The following is a 20,633-nucleotide window of genomic DNA, read 5'->3' as shown; positions in this document are numbered from 1 at the left end:
CACTGCTGGGGGGGAAGAAGAGGAGTATCGGGAGGCAAGGCTGTGTGTGTGTGTGTGTGGGGGGGGGGGGGGGGTGGGGGGTGGGGGGGTGATTTGAGAAGGGTAGAGAACATTGCTGTGGGGGGGAGGTGATGTCAAGGGAAGCAGAGGACACTGCTGTGAGGGGGGGGTGTTGATTTGAAGAGGGTGTTCACAGCACTGCACTTTTTCTGGGGGGGGGGGGGGGATCTGTTTATTTTTTGATTTGTGTGACGCTGCTTGCCATGCTTGAATTTGGCTGATAAAACGAAAGTTGCAGACATCTATTGCACAAAGGTGTCCCATCATTCAATAGCTTTATCCTGCAACTAGTTGTTGCTATATAGGGAAACTTCATAAAGAATTACTGGGAATTATGGACATGAAATGATGATTTATATATTTTTTTTTTTTATTGAATTGTGTTTTTTAGACTACAAGCTGCTGGGTATCCTAAAACGCCAGTTTCCCAATGCCCCTCTGATTGGCCTGACTGCGACGGCAACCAGCCATGTATTAAAGGATGCCCAGAAAATTCTCTGTGTTCAGAAGGCGATCACCTTTACTGCCTCCTTCAATAGACCCAACTTGTTCTATGAGGTATGAATTGTCTCTGTGGTTTTACTTTGGCTGATACCAAAGTGATTCCCCCCAACAACATTCAAACTCCCATCTACCCAGATGTGATCATCCAGAAAAAGAATTCAATTCTGGGGTCATACTGCTTCTGTCATGGACAGTGGTTTGTATCCACTGAGAGCAAGACAGTTCAGAAAATAAAAATACAGGCTCATACCTGAGGCTATGTGGTGCCACAGATGTGCTCAGGATGCACCAGAGTGATGTGAGGTCACCAGATGATGCAAGTTTGTCTGGGATTTTTTTTAGAGACTGGGGCTATGGGGGACACATGAGGGTCAATAGAGACACTGGGGTCACAGGAGTGCACGGGAGTGAAATAATCTCTTGAGGCACAGGAGTGCAGGATTAACTGCAAGCACAGGAGTACATGGGTCATTGGAGTGCACAGGGGTCATACAAACGTAAAACGTGGCAGGCGCAGGAGTGCTTGGCTTGGGTGTACTGAAGCTTTGCCTGCATACCTTTGGTTCCACTGCCCCATCATTTTTTAAACATGCCATCCCAGACTACTATTTTCACAAAAAAATCCTCGAAAGAAAGTAAAAGGGTGACCCCCCCCCCCCCCCAGGTTCTATAACTCAATAGAAGTAATGTGTTTGTGGTCTTTAAAACTAAATCATTGAGACCACCAAAACTGTATTTGTGAAATTAACTGACAGGTTTTCTTAACACTTTTTTTTCAGGTTCGGCTTAAGCCTTCAAGCACCAATGACTTTATAGAGGACATCGTCAAACTGGTCAACTGCCGATACAAAGGGCAATCCGGTAATGACACTCCTGTACTTCTCAATGCAGACAGATCTGATACAGCTTTGACTGAACTGATAATCAATGCAGGTCTTGTCTGCTTAGAGTGCAAAACATCCCATCTGAGTTACGTATTGTCTGCACTTCTGTTGAACCTGCTTTGTTTAATACATGTGCATTAGAAGCTGCAGCAAGTTAGATAGAACCTGCCTCATCAACTATCTGTTACCTCATCTGGCCTGCCCTTTTCATTCATTGGTTTTTCAACACTTTCATAGATTTCAGTTCTTTCAGTCGTGGAGACTCGACATCACATGTGAGTGCTACCTAGGGCAAATGCAGCCTGCATAGGAACACCTATTCTTCTGGAGTGACATCCACGTACTAAGGCATTTTGATATTTGCATAACTCCTCCTAAGAGCCAGCCCAACGTTTGCATCAGGACTGAGGGCTCTTGAGAGGAGTACTGAGGCAGAGTACTGTAATGTTCTCAGAAAGCTATGTATAGCACCGTGCTGGCCCCTCCCACCAACCCTGATCTGCCTGCATAATATGGTGTTTAATAAAAATGGAAAAGATTTTATTTCAAAATTTCATTAGCACATGTGGCTTCTAGCTGCTCTACAGTCCCAGCCTTTTAGTGCACCTGGGAGGCAAACTGCACTGTTGCCTGCAGGCTGTTGAAATATGCTGTGGCTGGACAGGGTTGTCTGCTGTACTGAGTGGTACTTGTGTTTACAACCCTATGTGTTCATTGACAAATGCCCAGAATGCAGAATACCTCCTACAGGCATTCATCCCTAAATGTGTGTATCCTTCAGTACAGCCTTCAGCCCTGTCCAGTCGTACATTTTTCAGTTTGCCATAGACTTTGACAATCTGCAGGCAACAGTGCTGGATGCTGCAACTGTGCTTCTTGAGTGTAATAAATGTAGCAGCTAGATGCCGTGTGTGCAAGGGGCCTGTGTTGCCTACCTAAAAATAAAATTTTTACTTTTTTTTTGCTTTTTTTGTAAAGAAGCACTATCACTTTATCCATTCAGGATCATATAAAGACTTACAAGGATTTAATTTAGTTCAACATTTTAACATACCCTGCTCAGATGCACTATTATAGGCTGACAAATAGACAAGTTGCAAAAAAAAGGAAGCAATGCAAAGACAGCTGGAGTAATAAAGATTTGCAATTGTGAACCGCTCTGATTGGTTCTTTATCACTATCTGAGACTGGGCTCATTCTTGTGTATACAGGACACCATTTCTGTTTCAGTTAGCTATGGCAAATCTTTGGTCATGTTTTTGGACATTTTGCTTGTTGAAAGTTTATTCAGTGGAGGAAGACACTTTTTCTGCCATGTTTCATTATATTTGTATTCCATTACCCACTCTTAATAAATTAAGAAATGTTTAGGCCTAATGCACACAGGACGTTTGTCTCTGGCAACAGCACTTTGGCAGAAAAAACGCTAAATATGTGTTAATGCTTTTAGTTCCGTCAAGCGCTTGGGCGTTTATGTATTTCGGCCATTGATATGAATTAACACTCAAGCACTAATCGCACCTAGTATTCATGCACATTTAGACTTTTACACGCATCAAGTGGTTTTTCTGACAAAATGCTTCTGCTCATGGTTGTGCTTGCAGTGAGTTGTTTTTTTTTTTTTTTTCTGTCTCTAAGCGCCCCTGCCTCTAAACTCTCATCTGTGCATGGGCACATAGGGTAATGTGCAAGGGCATTTAAAGGCAGAAAAGAAAATGTCAGACTCTCCTAACAGCAGTGTTAAAAACATCTAGTGTGCATGAGGCCTTAATGGGGGGGGAGCAATTATATGAATATATATCTTTTTATATCTTCATATTTAAATTTGCTTTCATTGTGTATGTTGGACATACGAAAGCTTTACTAAAGGATTTGAGAAAATTTGCAGAATAAATTGGTGCAAAGTAAATCCCTGTTTACTTATTGCATCTGCATGAGTGGATAATTTAGGTGAATAGTCACACAATTTTTGTGTGAATGTTTCAGATCCAAATCTCTTTACGGAAGTGTTTCATCCTCCCTTTTTTTTTTTTTTTTTTTGCAGGAATTATATACTGTTTTTCACAGAAAGATTCCGAACAAGTCACTATAAGTTTACAGAAACTGGGAATTCGAGCAGGAACATATCATGCCAACATGGAACCACGTGACAAGACAAAAGTCCACACTTGCTGGACTGAGAATAAGATTCAGGTGGGGTCAGGTTATTACAATGATTATATAGTTGTTACAGTATATGTTAGTAATATTGGGCTTTGGTAGGTTGCAGTGCCCATATAATGTTATGGGCTGCAGATGGCAGGAAAAGCTAAAACTGTAAAGTAATACTAAAGGAAAATAAAAAAAAACTTAAAAACTGGGTAATACTTACCTGCTATGTGCAGCGATATTGCACAGAAAGATCGCTTTCATCCTCTTTTGGCAGTTCCTGCTAGTGATGTTGTCTTTTCCCTCCTTCGGGTGCCTTCTGTAGTAAGCTGGGTGCTAAGGAGGCACCACACATACACGATCCCGTTGGGTTCTGAGTTGTGTGTGTGTCCATAGACACACACAGCACTAGTAGGCAACACCCCTGCTCCCTCTTTACAGGAGTTTGACTGATAAGAGCAGGAGCCTATTGCCATTGCTTTCCTCTGTTTCTTGTGTGAAAGGAGAATGTGAAGGGAGTGGTGCTGAAGCTGTGAAATGAAGCCAGGTAAGTGTTTAGGGATAGAGGTGGGTTGGACAGGTAGTGGGGCATTTTTTTACCTTCATACAGAGAATGCATGAAGGTAAAAAAAAGTATTGGCTTTAGTACGCCGTTAAGGTAGATGATAAAAGAGCCTAATGAATGGTGGAAAGATCTCACTACTGAAATACTCAAAACACATAAGACCATAGCTCTTGACTTGGCCCACTGAACTCCACCTAAAGCTGGCCTACCACTTTTCTATATATTGACCCTTTTAATCTATTCATCTCTCCCAGGTGGTTGTGGCCACAGTGGCTTTCGGGATGGGTATTGATAAGCCAGATGTGCGGTTTGTCATTCATCACACGATGAGTAAATCGATGGAAAATTATTATCAGGAGAGTGGACGGGCAGGTAAAATATTTTGTCACATAAAACCAGAAATGATTAAACTTAAAGCGGAACTTTACCCACAACAGTTTGATAAAAAAAATAATGTTCTTTAGCAAAGAACATACATTCCACATTATAAATTATGCTACCAAAATTAGTGTGTGCTGTAAATTGCCTCCAGCAATGTTCCTGTTTCTTCTTGCTGAAGGCTGCCATTTTGCTAAGCCCCGAACCTCTGGGCAGCAGTAAACCTTTCGGCTGTCAGCTGATTGGCCTCTACATTTTCAGCACAGTGGCAAAAAATAGAGTGCAACTGAGCATGTGCAGAACAGGGTGAGACTGTGTATTACTGCATTTTAAACAGTATAGGCACCTATTTTTAATGTTTTACATACAGTAGCTTCACCTGCATAAGTGGCCAGCCTGAAGTGATCCAGCAGGACTTTTCTGACTAAAGTACCACATTTAAAAATTAATGTATACGTCTTTCGAGCAAAATATAAGCTTCTTGGATGGATTTTTTTTCTTTTTTTTTTTGTCGTTTTGTCGTCTTGGCTTTATAGTGCACTGTCATTTGACCTCATCCATGCTTTTTGTTTTTTTTTTTTCTCCACAGGTCGTGATGACAGACGTGCCGACTGTATATTATATTATGGGTTTGGGGACATTTTCCGTATCAGTACAATGGTTGTCATGGAGAACGTTGGTCAGCAGAAGCTCTATGAGATGGTTCGGTACTGCCAGGACCTCACTAAGTGCGTTATCGTCCAAAATGTATAGCTTTTATAATCATCTATATTTGTATCTCCAACTTTCTTAATGCATTACTGGGGAACAAATGGCTTCACAGACACTTCCCACACAGAACACCCTGAGTGCTGATTCACAAATGTGTAGTGCGGTTTGAAGCTCAGGTTTCACTGCTAATTGACACAGTAACTGTTCAACCGTTCAGGTCAGGTTTACATCACTTTCAGGACAAGATCATCTCAGGATTTTATCCTGTTAACACATGTCAGGTTTAGAAACTGTTCCCATAAAAGTCAATACCTTTTTAGTAATCCGCACCTGAACTGGAGCACACGGCTCAGAAGTCAGCAGTGCACCGGACATATGTGAACAGGCACCATAGGAAGCAATGTTATTTCTTTCACATGTCATGCAGATTGAATGTGGTTCAAACCACATCCAATCTGCATATATATGATCAGGCACTGAAGGTAAAATTGGACCATGCCCTTAGAGTGCAAACTGTAAAAAATGTGAAAGCATTTCAGGTGATATGCAGGTGAAAGTTTCCTATAGGAAAGGTGTTGTTTGTGCATGTAATTCCTTTTCCTGCAGAAAGGTTCCACCAACTATCGTCCTGCATGCTGGAAGACATCTGGGTTAGAACTGGCTAAATCTTGACATGCTGACTGTTACCTGTGATGCAGTTAGTATGCAGGCGAAGTTCACCTATAGAAAAATTTACAAAAGTAATAAAGAACATACAGTTGCTAGACAAGCCATACTATAATTTCATGTTATTAAAAATTAACTTGCACCTCCAGATGCACCTCCAGAAATGTAATCTCCTGCTTGGATGAAGAATTCTGCACAAAGATACAAGTCACGTTTTAGGCATCCTCTGTGAGAAAAATGTAATTTTGGTTTGACAGTTCCTAAGGGCTAATCACTACTAAAGGGATGCAGACACTTCAGATTTTCTCATCAGAACCCTGAAAGTGTACTAGCTGATTAAAATGAATAAGTCACTCTCATTCAGAATCTTTATACAGCGGGTAAATAAGCATTGACTATGTCACCATTTTTCTCAAATATATTTCTAAAGGTGCTAATGACATGACATTTTCACCACATGTCGGTAACAACCCATGCAATCCATACATACAAAGACACCAAAACAAATTCAGAAATGACGTTATGTATAATACAATGGAATGACACAGAGAAAAAGTATTGAAGACATAAAAAAAGGGAGGTGCAAAAAGGCACGGAAAGCCAAGATACCAGCTGTAATCTATCAGTAATTAGAGAGCAATCCTGCCCCTTGTTAGTGCAAATTTATATCAGCTGGTTCAATCTCAACTGATGGCCTATAGAAAGGTGTCTCATTACCAAGTTGTCACACAAAAAACATGGCACGATGGGTAAAAGTAAAGAGCTCTCACAAGACCTTTGTAACCTTATTGTTGCAAAATATACTGATGGCATTGGTTACAGAAGGATTTCCGATATTGATCGGAAATGATGATTTTTCTATTAAAACCGTGGATTTATTTTGCTCTCTCCAGTGACTGTGAACCATAATTTGAAGCATACCATAAAACCATAGAGACTTTGAATTTCGCGCCATTGGTAAATGATTTTCATCATGTAGAATGATGTAAAATAATGTGATTTTTCTTGTGTAGGTGCAGACGTGTCCTGGTTGCCCAACACTTTGATGAAGTCTGGGACTCTGCGCAGTGCAATAAGATGTGTGATAACTGCAACGCCACCAAGAGTAAGGAATCCTTGTTCATATAGTGATGCAGACTGCACAGCTGGTTCTCTGCCACAGATTAAGCTTATATCAGTGTTTCCCATAGCAATCGAATTCCAGATTCCATTTGTCAGGGGATACTTGGAGAAGGAGAAATAAGGAGATCGTTGCTTTGTTTGGTGGTTGTTCTGTTTAACCATTTGTGAACACTGGGCGTACTACACATGCCCAAAAAAACTTTACTGAAGTACATGCTTGTGAGAAATTCACCAAGGAAGTAACTGGGGTAAACATAACTTCTACCCCATAAGAAAGAGCCCAAGTCTCTTCTACAGCTTCTACCTCTGCTCAAAAAAAGGGGACTTTCTATTCTCCCCAGGCATCAACCGCAAAACCAAGGCTTAACAGCTCCTTTTGTGACAAGTCTTTGCCCACCAATCCTTCCCAGAAGCCCTCTTCACAAAGAAGGGACAGAGTGGGGTAATGTTTGTTTGCATTTGCACCAGTGTGGATCCAAGACATCCTAGACCTCTAGGTCCAAACCTATCCTTTCAAAATAGGTAGAAAATAGAGTTTCTATCTCTGCCCCTTCCTCGCATTTTACCTTACAATCTGTCAACTTCAGACCTAAAGAAAGCAGATTTAATGACCACTTTGCAACAATTACAGGCACTGAAGGTGGTTGTGTATGTTCCTTCAGAGGTACAAGATTTCTATTCAAACCTATTTTCATTCCCGAAACCAATTGGGCGCATTTAAAATTCCTTCCCAAATTTTTTTTTTTTTTTGCGTACCAAAATTTTGGATAGAATCCACAAGATATGTCATTTCTTCCCTCAAACAAGGGAACGTTCTTGCATCAGTAGACATACTTGAAGCCTATTTCCATTTTTTCATTGGTCCAGTGGTTCCTGAATTTTGCTGTGGGAAACACCAATTCCAATGTGCGGCAATGCCATTTGAGCTCTCCTTTGCACCCCAAGTGTTCACAAAAGTGTTTTTCCCGCTTCTAGGTCTTCTACAAACCCAGAGCATTCATTTCACATGTTCCCTGGATGACCTCCAGGAACAACAAGCCAAACAAATTCATGGCCAAGACCAGGGATCCTCTGGTGATTCCATTCTAACTGGTTAATGCCTTTTCTCTGATTGAAGATCTTTGCTTGACTGCTGCACAAGTTAGGTCAAAAGGGTCCCAGTGATTCTTATTGCACCAAACTGGCCCAGAAAAATGTGGTACATGGACATAGTCCTGACAGACTTCTGACACTCCCGAGATGGTCTCTGAACTAGGGACTTTGGATTATGGGATCTGGATTCTAAAATTATCTTTTTTTTTAGTGTCACTTTAAGGTTGTCATCAGAGTGTTTGCGTTAACTGCTCTCTCGTAAAGAGACATTTCTTGTTTTCTACAAGTACAAGGTGGTTTTGAGGCCAAAACTTTCATTTTCCCCTATGAGGACATGGTCCTCCCTTCCCTTTATCCTGCCCCAAAATATGCCATGGAACTTACTTTGCACTTTATGGATGTGGAAAGGACTGTCAGAGGCTACTTGGGAGCCGTGGCTTCCTTTCCTACCTGGAGGTTCTCACAGAAGACAACCTGTTTCTCTCCCCTCCATTGCCAGGTGGACGACTCATTTCCAGGGCCTACATTCTTAAGGAAAAGGTTCCTCCTGTGCTTTCCAGCATAAAGCTCCTGTGTCCCAGATTTGGAAGGCTGCCACCTGGTCAGCTGTTAACACATTTTATAGTTTCTATCAGGTAGTCACAACTAATGCATGTGTCTTCCACAAGGTGTTTTAAATTGTTATCTGAGTTTTCTATGTTGCCACCCCTCAATTTTATTGTTTGGATATGTCTCCTGGTCTATGAATACAAGTCCTGTAATGAACAATTAGGATAATATGAATTTTGACTTTCCTGTAAATACTTCATCTTGGAGTACAGTACAGGATACAGGTCTCTCCTGCTTATTGCTGGCTTAAAAAAAACTGCAGCCTGCAGTGGGCAGATATATATATGTATGCTCTAGGGGCTGGCTTAGCAAAAGTTATAGCAAGTTTCCAATCACATTAAAGTAACAGCACAGAATCCATGGTCTAAGAATACCAGTTCTAAACTGTACTCCAAGAAAGGGAATTTACAGGTACAGCAAGTCACAATTCCTATTTTTGTGTTTACTCTATTTTGAGTTCAAAGGGATGAGCTTTGATCATCAGGATTTAGCTAACGGGCCAACCAGCTACAGAACATAAATGACAGAATAAAAATCCAACATATTTGTTGGAATGAATAAGACCAATACATAAATACTCCAGTGAAAAAAATGAGCATCCAAGAGGTGCTAGAATCTTTGATATGAGTTTAAAAAAGGTAGTGAGAAGGCAAAAAACATTTGAAGAGCCCACTGACTCAGGTTAGGATGCTTACAACAGGCAAGGCTACCCTACTGTGGGTATTCCAAAAGATAAGAGTCCAAATAAATTTATTGATGTTATGTTAAAAGACAGCCAAAGCATTTCAGGGGTCAGGAACTCCCTCCATGAGAAAATCATGAGTCTAACATTCGTAAAACATCATGGATAACATGATGATGAAGAAAACCCTAATATAACAGTCATCAAAGACATCTACTAACCATGTAGAATCTGATATCCTTAATTTTGAAAATTAATCCATTGCACCTTATCGCTTTAATATCTGATATTCATTTAATTTCATGTTTATGAATATGTGGGCATTTTTGGGTGCATACACATCTGTTATCTATGGTGTTTTACAATTGTTAGCCTCGTGACTTTATCAGTCACAACTATTATTACATTATATTATGTTTTATTGTAGCCCTGATGAAGGGGAGTTCCTCTGACCCCCGAAACACGTTGGATATCTTTTAACCTAAATCAATAAACGAATTTGGACTCTTATCTTTTGGTCTGGCACTTCTTTCATACATTCATAAACACTGTCTGTGAGAAAAGGTGGAGGCTAACGAGTGTCTTTTCTCTGTCTAGCCTATGACAAAGTGGATGTGACAGATTACTGCAGAGATATCCTGAAGATTCTGGAACAAGCCGATCAGATGGATGAGAAGCTCACCCCACTGAAGCTTATCGACGCCTGGATGGGGAAAGGGGCTTCCAAACTGCGCGTCTCCCAGGTCCTCCCCCCGCGACTGCCACGTGGGGAATTAGAGAGGATCATTGCCCACCTCCTGCTGCAGCAATATATACGGTAGAAATCTTATAATTTGAATAAATTGGGCTCATCTTCTCTCATCTGTGAAGGATCACAAATATTGAGGTTTTGGGTAATTGGGAATGTGAATGTACAACTCCTCATGGGTACTGTTAAAAGTGGATCTGTCACTAACTTTACAAGTCTACTGTCAGCGTGAATCACTTCTGACAATTTTTGCTGACACCAAGAGAAAAATGGTGACAGTGGAGGGACCTCTAGCAGATTGACAGCCTCTGCTTTGCAGGGAGGGAGTCTCTTCCCTCGAATTAATGCTCTGAGCTCTTCTCACTGAGCTCTGCAATGTGTAAATTCGGCTTTCTGCCCTATTTTTTCTGAACTCTGTCCAGCTTTCTTTAAATTCAGCACTTTGAACGGATGTAGAGAGGAGAAGATTACAGATACAATTTATGTAGGAGGATTTATGTAATCTCTGTGTATTACATGAGGATAGTCCCTTTACTGGTTATATGTAAGGGTTTACAACCACTTTAAGCTCCAGCTAGTGACTTTGCCTATGTTTGAGAGGATATCATCAGTCTGCTGCAGGAAGGAGGCATTTCTTCAGTCTTCTCTCCCCCAGTATCTTTAATGTTGTAACTTTGTAGCAAGCCACGAGTTGAGAGGCTACAGCAAGGGCTGATTTGAGTCAGACAGCTCAGTCCAGGAATTAGATTATAGGCCTCGATGATACCTGATCAAAGATCATGCCATCCTACTGAAGAGAAAAACTGATTGGGACATTGATGAGGGAGTACTGCAATTTCTTTGAGCGGTATTAAATGTCTAGACGTGAAAATGCACATTACTTTGCATGATGTACTTTCCACAAATCTATCTGATGACAGGTCCATTTTAGAGAGCTGTACAAATAATCTTGTTTGGTTTATACCTAGCAATCTGTATGAGGGAGGGACAGTCTACTACTAATGATCAATATGTTTGTACCATGTGCAATAATCTACAAATGTACTAACACCTAGACAGAGATTATTTGGAGTGCTATGTGGACATACGATTACCAGTGTATGTGGCTGAGACATCTGCTTTTATTGGAACATTAGAAAGGGATTTTAGTTGGATCTAGTGCTGGGATGAGTAGGCAACGGAGGGAGTCACAAAAAGGAAATATCTGCAACCTATGCTGCTGAAATACTTGTTAGCTCATTGGGGGCTTTGTCCCAGCACTGAGTCTGCTTTGCTGGTGAGTGGAGCTGAGTGTCAGGGAAGGTCTCATACATCATTTGCCTTTGTCCTGCAGAGAAGATTTCAGCTTCACAGCATACGCCACAATATCCTACATAAAGACAGGATCCAAAGCCAATCTGCTCAGAAGCGAGAAGCATTCCATCACCATCCAGATGAGGACCTCAAACAAGGTATGTGATAATGTGGCCCCTGGTGGATTTTCTGTTAACGAAGTTATCGGATAAGGAGGCCCCTGGTGACCTGTTGACATCAGGTCACTGGTGCCAGGTGGAGCCTCACTGGGAAGTCTGGCTGCTCATTGCAAGCATTGTCTGTTTTTAGGTGAAGAGTGCCACAGCAACAGGAATATATGTAGAAAGCTGTGGCTTGTAAGGGTGAGCTGGAGGAATAGGGGGCTGTTGTAAGCTGACATCTCTTGACACTTCTAGTTGCGAGGCACTCTCTTGCTCCACAATTTGCAAACAAGTGTGCGGCAATTGAGGTCAAATCTCCTATATGTATTTTTCCAAATCAGTGACTTGAATATTATTGCAGCCTTGGATTAACATTTTCGGAAGATGTCCGCTATGGCAGCCACAAGTAAAGGTTGTCTTTAAGCTGACCATACACTGGTGACTTTTTATACAAAAAGATATAAATACCTGTTGATCCTGCCAGCGCCCTCCCATGGCCGTTAGTGGTGGCAACAATATGAAGGATCATCTATTGTCTACAGTGTTGCCACCTCATTTGCACATGCTCAGGAATCTGTGTATACAGCTTAAACCAGCCATACCTGGACCTGCCAACTTTCCATCAATGTATAGGCAGGCTGATTGAACAGATCGATTTCTGTACAACCAGGCTGTCAGGTTTTTTCCCGATCAATGAGTGCTGTTGGCTATATTGTAAATTCTCTTTGCTATCCACATACAATAACTCAGCAGGAGGGCAGAAAAAAAATGACCTTGACCCGATTTCCTCATCCACACACTCAGTGAATGGGGAAATTGTGTAATTTTATTTTTTTTTTTCAACCTGCTGGTATGGGCTGCCTTACCTTTTTAGTAGATTCGAACAGACCGGGCAGTGAGCAGGACCAGCATGCCCTGTTGTAAATGACTATGACGGGAGGAGGCGCTGTCAATCAAACACTCTTACCTGTCCCTTCAGGCATGGCATACTTATCTGCTCTGTGTAATGGTTTTGCACAAAGCAGCTCCAATCCTCCTCCACCTCTGGGGTTGCCCACCAGTGCTCCTGAATACTCCTTCTTTCCGAATGCCCCCACAGCAAGCGGCTTACTATAGGGGACATTCGTATGGGCTTGATTCCGAACCGGGCTCTGTCCATTGATTCGCACATCGCAGCTCCGCTCTGCTCCCTCCTGACAGGTTGTGATTGACAGCAGCAGGAGCTAATGGCTACTGCTGCTGCCTCCATGTCCAGTGAGGAGGGAGAAAGAGGAGAGAGCCACTGCTCTTGAGCACAGAGGTGGATCGAGATTGGGCTCAGGTAAGTATAAGGGGTGGGGGTAGAGACTGAACACAGAAGATTTTTACCTTGCAGTGGAACTATACTTACCTCGGCTCCAGCGATGTGACATCCTGGAGCTCCCCGCCAGCCGCTGACCTGTTCAAGTGGCCAATTTCTAAGTATCAATTGTCAGCTGCTTTCATTGGCTAGATGGGAATGACGTCAATCTTGTGCATGTGCATGAGTTGTACAAGGGTGGCCAGGCAGGTCAGCAGTTTTAATACAGTAGAGACAGAGTATGTCTCTTCTGCCTTTAAAAAATACTGCGTGTTCGCCCATTTCTATAAGTTATATAAAGTTCCACGTTCATGCGTTGAAATCATTACGGTAAAGAAACCTTCTGACTTTAGAACCACTTTAAAGGTATTGTGGTAGGATTTTTTTTTTAATAAATTATTTTATCAGTTGTTTTGGGAGTCAATTTCCAGCCTCTCTCTGCATATTGGTGGTTTAGGTTTAAAATGACTTTAATGGGATTTCTGGAACAAAAACCACATTCACTGTTAGGCATCTGCTGTGTGCCTGTCCGCACAGCCAGCAACCACCGCAGCACTTGCAAACAGCCACGAAAAGCTGTGCACACAATTGTCAATCCCTGCAGCAGGAATCAGTAGATCTCTGACCCTGGGATTTGAAGTGTGTCAAAACAGCCGTGCAAATAGTGCCTTTTCTGCTCATTCTATATTCGTTTAAGTTTTTTTTTTTCTCATCAGTATGGTTGAAAAATGATCATCAATTTGACCTTATTAAATATTAGAAAAATGAACAAAGTGTTATGAAATCGAATGTTTTAGAACAAAATAACCCCATGTATGGCCAGCTTTAGTCCCAAAGTAACTTGGAATTAATCACCTGTTTGCAATCATAGCCACTTAACCTCTTCCCGCTGGTGTGGTACATATATATGGCCTCTCGGCACGTGGGCTTTAACGTCAATTAAACAACTATCTGTGCTGAGAGAGCGTGCCCTCTGCACTCCCAGCACAAACACTGGCGGGGACGGATAGCTCCCGAAGCATACTAGCGATCAGGAGCTTTCTGATCATGTGACAGCCAATCACAGCGTCACATAACCCAAATGCCTGCCTCCCAGCAATTAAAAGCTCTTAAAGGGCTGGGAAGCAGTGGGAAGGGGTTACAGACTAATCTTTTTCTGGCACTTTTTGTTTACATGAAGCAAGCAGCCTTCTTTTTTTTGCTAAAAAATTATTTAGAATCCCCCCAAACATTATACATTTCTTAAATCAGAGGCCTTAGAGAAAAAATTGGTGGGTTTTGCAATTTTTTTATGTCAGATGGTATTTGCTCAGCATTTTTTCAAGTGCAATTTTTTTGGAAGGTGATTCTAGGTCTCACTAATTATCTATATAGGAGAATCGGGACCTCCTTCCTCCTGTTGGTGACCCCTCTAGTGATGCATCCTATTCTATTCACTTTCTCCACTACCTGGCCACACTGTTTGTTCATTTTGCAATCATCTGAAATAAGTACCCCCAAGTTCTTTTCCTCTGTAGTGCTGGCAAACAATGTACCCCCAATGTTGCACTCTCTCAAGAGATTTTTTTCCTTAGGTGCATTATTTTATATTTAGATACATTGAACTGAAATATCCACTTTTGTGACCAATCTTCCAGCAATGCAAAATCTTGTTCCATGTTACAAACACCTTCCAGGGATGTCAACCCTATTGCACACCTTTTTGTGTCATCAGCAAAAAGATATACCTTATCCAACAAACCTTTAGTTATATCACTTACTTATTACTACAAGGGTTATACTTCTACCTTTGACTGAATGGACACAGACCAAAAAACAAAGGCAGGTGTCCCCGCCCAGGCATAATTGCTTCCTGCATAGCTAAGACTCAGTTTTGTGGCAAGCAATGAGGAACACAAGCCAGGGGGGATGGCCCAAAGCAAAGAATCTGAACGGAGAGCAACAAGGCTAACAATCCAAAATCCTCAAACAGAAATATGGAACCCCCTTACAAAGCTTGCCTACGAGACCCTTTGTCTAAAGCTATTGTCCACAGAGGCAGAAACATGAACCTTGTTGAGCTACGCAAGCAGGTGAAGAAAAGATCAAGTAGCAAACTTACAAACTTGAACAGCAGAAGCTTTATGCTGAATAGCCCAGAAAGCAATGACACTCCCAATAGAATGGGCCTTAAGCCGGGAACTGAGGTAGTTCGCCCTTGGTGCCATTGGCCTAGGAAATGAGCTGACAATTTTCAGCTAAAAATAATGGATTCAAAAGCAGGCTGAACCTTACAAGGGACTTCAAGCAGAACAAACAGAGAATCAGACTGTTGAAATGAAGCCGTAGACTTCAGATCGATGAAAACAATATCCAAAGTATGAAGCGTCTTCTCTATTGGATGTTTAGAGATAGGAAAAAAGGGTGGTAACACAATGTCCTGATTTCAGATGAAATGGAGAACATTCGGCAAGAAAGAGGATCAAGGCCTCAACGCCACCTTATCCTGGTGAAGAACCAGGAAAGGTTCCTTGCAGGAAAGGTCAGCCACCAACAAGGTCTTGCGAGCCAAGGTAATGGCCACCAAAAAAGTCAACCTTGCATGTAGGAAGTGACAAGTGAATCTCTCTGAGGGGTTCAAAGGGCGCAGACTGCATAACCATCAAGACAAAGTGAAAAAAATCCCAAGGAGACAGCGGAGGCTTGCACAGGAGTAACAATCCAAGCTCACCATGACACCCAGAACAAAAGCTTTGATCACAGAATGAGATGCAACAGGTCTCTAAAAAAGCACTGCCAAGGCTTAGATTTGTCCTCTTATGGCCAGGGACATCTCCAGACCAGACTGGAGAGAAGCTAGAATCTGCCTTATTATTAATGTTATACAGGATTTATATAGCACCAACAGTTTACGCAGTGCTTTACAATATAAAGGGGGACAGTATAAGTACAAAACAGAAGGAATAGGCGGGCCCTGCTCATGGAGTTTACAATCTAAAAGGAGGGTGGTGGTATATAAGGGAATAGCTGCAGGGGATGATCTGATGGAGGTGACTCAAGTACAGCTCCTAAGTGGAGGTGGGGTAGGCTTCCTTGGATAAATGTGTGTTCAAGGATCGCCTGAAGGCAGACAGGGTAGGAGCTGACCAGACATACTGGGGCAAGGAGTTCAAGGATGGGAGAGGCTCTAGAGAAGTCCTGGAGGCGAGCGTGGGAGGAGGTAATAAGAGAGCTGGAGAACAGGAGGTCTTTGGAGGAGCGGAGAGGATGGTTTGGGCAGTATCTGTGGATGAGCTTGGTGACGTATCTGGGGGTGACGTTGTGGATGACTGTATTTTGTGGTTAGTATTTTGAATTTTATATGTTGGGCTAGTGGAAGCCAGGGAAGAGAATAGCACACCACACCCTGCAGGGCCTTCAGGGACCGGACTCTCCTCTAGGAGGATCACTGCCCTGGACCTGTCAAGCACTCTGCTAGCGAGATCTTCTGATACATCGGAGCCTGCCTGCAGGATCCATCACCAAATGGCAGACCTTATAGGCCATCCCTGCTCTTGTCTGCAGGGTCCAGGTACAATCACTCTTAGACTGTTGTCTGTAATGACCGATTCGGATAGGGCTGCAAGGAACAGGCCTGGAAATGTATAAACAAAGTCCTAAAAAAGAGATCTTTGGAGAGACTCGGGGAAGCATCCATCACCTTCAGACACTTGCACAAACCTTTGGCTTGGCTAAGCTGGGAGGGGACTCTTGTCTTTCCTTCTGGCCAGTGGCCATTCACCTGAAAGTGGTAGCATAACCCATGCAGTAATGATTGTTACCTGTGTCCTGTGAGGTACAATTATGAAATTAAAAACTTTTCTACGCTGTTTACCAAAAACATAGGTTAAGTGTTGTTTTATATGGGACCAGCTAAAGAAACACTTTCTAATTCACAGTAAAACTGCTTTTTTTTTTTTTTTTTTTTTTTTTTAAACTTTCCTGGTTTTCTTTTGAAATTTCTTTTAAACATTTTTGTGTTTTAGATTCTATTGAAAATAAAATATTTGCAAGATCATATTGCTTAGTTTATCCCCCAAAAAAGCATCATATGTATTACTTTATCTGAAAGAATAAGTTCCACTTTTGAAAATAAATGCACGTTTTTATTTTTTTCTCAGGAGCCTGCAGAGCTTTGCACCCATGTTCAGTGAATTGTGGGTGCAGTGTCAGGTTCCTGCAGACATTGCTTATGGCTTTCAGCTTATACCTATGGAGTGTTAATGAATTGCAAGGGCATTGGTGCTCTTAGTTCATCAAGAACTACAAGCTGTCTTATCGTGGTAGAAGACAGTACTTGCAGTTCATTTATTTACAGATTCCTGTGAATGAATGATGTAGCTGTGGGCTATGCTGTTTTTTTTAAATATAACAGTGGATGCTGGGAGAGAATCCTCTGGCTGCTGCCGCAGGGTTGGGTACTGCTTAGAGCATGTTGCACCTAAAATTAGGGTGTAACCTGCTTTAAAAGGTGATCTTAACCTTTAAGCAATGCCAGAGTTAGTGCTGAATGTACAGACCCATAGTGGAAATGTATATATTATTATTATACAGGATTTATATAGCGCCAACAGTTTGCTCAGCGCTTTACAATAGAATATATTGCTCTGGTTCACATGGAGTGCTTTGCCTGTCTTGCCTATTAATCCCCACCCCACATTATACATATATCTTTCCTTTGCTTCTCCACAACTTCAGTGCCAAAGCATAGCATGTGACTTGCCTAATCAGCACTGGTACACAGAGAGTCCATAGCCCTCTGTAAGATCTGGTTCTGGTAACGTTTTTCTTACACACAAGTTGCCTTTGCTCTTGGAGCACAACGTAAACCTTTTCTTTTTACTTGGATTGGCAGACTACAGGTTAATTTTTACTTGATTTATTGATTCCATGTTTGCCTTATTTTTTTCAATTAGTTAAAGAGAAATAAATAACCGCACAGGTTTCAGGATATGTTGCTGCTTGTGTATTGTATGAGAACAATCTATGACCACAGCTTTCCTCGTGTTGCTGTATAATAAAATATACCTATCAAGAAAAATTGAGCAAAACGTTTTCTCACACATTTTCTGAATCCTGATTACAATTATCTTCACAGATAAAATCACCTTCTTCCTCACAGATAAAATCTCCGTCGCCTTCATCCAAAACATCCATCAAGAGTTCACCAGAGTCCTCCAAAACATCCATCAAGAGTTCACCAGAGTCCTCCAAAACATCCATCAAGAGTTCACCAGAGTCCTCCAAAACATCCATCAAGAGTTCACCAGAGTCCTCCAAGTCCCGGTCTATGAAACGGAGCTCTGAACACAAAAGGCCGAATACTGGGGACAGCCCAGGAGCCAAGAAGAGCAAATTACTTGCAGAGGATGCTATTGTCATCGACTGAGTAGTTTGTTAGATTTTTACTTAAAGGGAATTGGCCATTTGTCATTAAAATGGTGCAGACTCTGCATGAGATTTCCTGGAACAAGCACAGGTGATTTGTTGTCCTCCATAGCAACTGTCTGTTACAAGAGTGACATCAATGCAGGAAAAGGTCGTCTTTCCCTCTGGAGGGGAAATACCAGCTCACATTTATTCTCCTTATAATTCTACTAAGATTCTTTACTCAGTATTCCACATATTTCCTTTATATGCTATGGCTTAAGCGTTCACCAGCTTCAATTATAAAAGCCTCAGTTGTACCTACTTTCCTCATTATATGCAAGTCGGCTGTCATTCCAGGTCTTGGACTGTTTTTATATTTTTTGGTTGAACACTGGAAATTCTCTTTTGGCAGGATGTGGGTATGGCCAATATCATTGTACCATAGCAGGTTTTTTTTTTGAATATTTGAAAATATTCTGTGCTGAATCAAAGTAGGTTTATGAATAGTCACCCAAAAATCATGACAGCCATCTGGCGCATCCATTTGTTAAAGAATGAAGGATGCAAAGAGCAGAAGACCTTGTATTTTTTTTTCCGCCATGGTGTTGGTTCTTAAAAACCATTTCAGGATGATTACCAAAATTTTCCAAAAAATCAGCATCACATTATGTAGTAAACAAACTATTCATCCCATGTAATATAATGTGTTGGGTAATCAGAAACACCAGGTGCCTGGCTGATTACTATCAGTTTGTCATGGGGAAGGGGGAATCCATTATACAGAATTCTTATGCTACATTCAATGGTTTCACTGATGGGAAATCTTGTACCGTGCATGTCTGAGGGCTGGTTCACACCATGAATTGCACAGGAATGCGCTGTGCATTTTTGGATGATTCACATGCAACCTAGGTGCAGTGTGAATTTAGCCCATTCATTTGAATGGGCTGAAATCATGCTAAACAGCACTAAGAACAGTGCATGCACTATTTTACAAAAGGCACAGCAATGAGATTGCATCACACTACTGTACAATGCGATTTGGTGCAGGCAAACGCACTTCGTTTGACCTGTTTTTGGGGTGTTAACAGTCACAGACACCGCACATTGGAAGTGCAGCGTGTTTTGTACACTGTGCGGGAAACACCCACGAAATGCATGTTGTGAACTGGCCCTAAAAGAAGTCTTTCAGTTTCTGTCGGTCTCTTAGGGGTAGGAATACTACTACAACCACCCAGCACCTCCTATGGTGGAAAGGAGAAACTATATGCATTGTCTGATCACAGACGTCTTCATTGTTCACTTCTGAAGGCTCAATTTTGTGTAATGTTGTGGGCGATCCAAACAGAGTTGTAACAGGCTCGTGTCTTTGTTGTCTGTCATTGACTTCAGGCTATAGATTGGCTGCTGGAGCAGTCTGATGTACAAAACCTTATTTTGGAACTGATCTGTATATATATATTCAGGGGTGTAGAAATTTTTGAAAAAACTACTTGTCCAGAGACTAAATCTGTCCCCCAATCTACTTGTCCTGATAAAAAATAAATACATTTTAACCAAAACTGTATTTAAATCTGCTTTAAGTAATGTCTGGGGCTTTTAAAAACAAAAGGGGCTTTATGGCGACTTAAATGTTTAATATTTTTAACATTGTGCTGTATATCTCGTCCTCCCCTCCCTGCCTGTCTCCAGCACCACCCCCGGGGATTAGCAGGGGGAGAGAGACCTTGCAGTGTGATGAACACTGATTGAGTGTTCGTCAGGAAAGGGGAATGTCGGGCTTATCCTTTGTCCCTTTCGCTGCCAGAGCAGTTTTTGCACACGTTTAAAAAATCATTTAAGGCCTGACGATTACACAAAACTCCTAAACATTATATATGTTCTGAAATCAGAGACCCTAGAGAATAAAATAGTGAGAGTTCCAATTTTTTATGTCACATGATATTATCACAAAGGTCTAGGAAATGCAAAATTTCTGTAAAAAATACACTTAAGTTCATTTTAGGGCACAAAAAGCAATAAATTATCCAATTTTTTTTTTGTAAAATATAAAAGATGAGGTTGCATCGAGTAAATAGATATCCAACATGTCAAACCTTAAATTGCCATGCTCTAGTGAAATGGCAACAAACTTCAGTACCCTATATTTTCTATAGGCGACTCTTTTAAAGCCCTTCATAGGTCATCAGTTTAACGCTACAGAAGAGGTCTGGTGTTAGAATTATTGCTCTGGCGTGTACGGCGATAGGTAACTTGTATCGCAATCATTGTTTTCATGCGTAG

The 20,633-nt window shown here is 41.5% G+C and overlaps 1 protein-coding gene across 4 annotated transcripts in view; it reads left to right on the top strand.

Annotated features, from left to right (window-relative positions):
• Positions 1-19,912, top strand: part of RECQL (RecQ like helicase) — a 32,461-nt gene extending 12,549 nt beyond the window's left edge. For 3 of the 4 annotated variants that reach the window (XM_089689122.1, XM_089689120.1, XM_089689121.1), the window contains exons 7-15: positions 452-618; positions 1,344-1,425; positions 3,493-3,641; positions 4,416-4,533; positions 5,129-5,267; positions 6,930-7,021; positions 10,019-10,238; positions 11,503-11,620; positions 18,079-19,912. In XM_089689122.1, coding sequence (XP_089545248.1) covers positions 452-618; positions 1,344-1,425; positions 3,493-3,641; positions 4,416-4,533; positions 5,129-5,267; positions 6,930-7,021; positions 10,019-10,238; positions 11,503-11,620; positions 18,079-18,369 — 1,376 coding nt within the window. In that variant the 3' untranslated portion in view covers positions 18,370-19,912. The remainder of the gene's footprint in view (positions 1-451; positions 619-1,343; positions 1,426-3,492; positions 3,642-4,415; positions 4,534-5,128; positions 5,268-6,929; positions 7,022-10,018; positions 10,239-11,502; positions 11,621-18,078) is intronic. The other variant, XM_089689123.1, reaches the window with a different exon arrangement.
• The last annotated feature ends 721 nt before the right edge of the window (positions 19,913-20,633 follow it).

Source organism: Staurois parvus, unplaced genomic scaffold (assembly GCF_062004578.1).
Source record: "Staurois parvus isolate SC_StPar_1 unplaced genomic scaffold, SC_StPar_1.0 ptg000469l, whole genome shotgun sequence".
NCBI lineage: Eukaryota > Metazoa > Chordata > Amphibia > Anura > Ranidae > Staurois > Staurois parvus.
The sequence above is the reverse complement of the archived record's forward strand: the minus strand, read 5'-3'. Positions and strand labels throughout refer to the sequence as shown.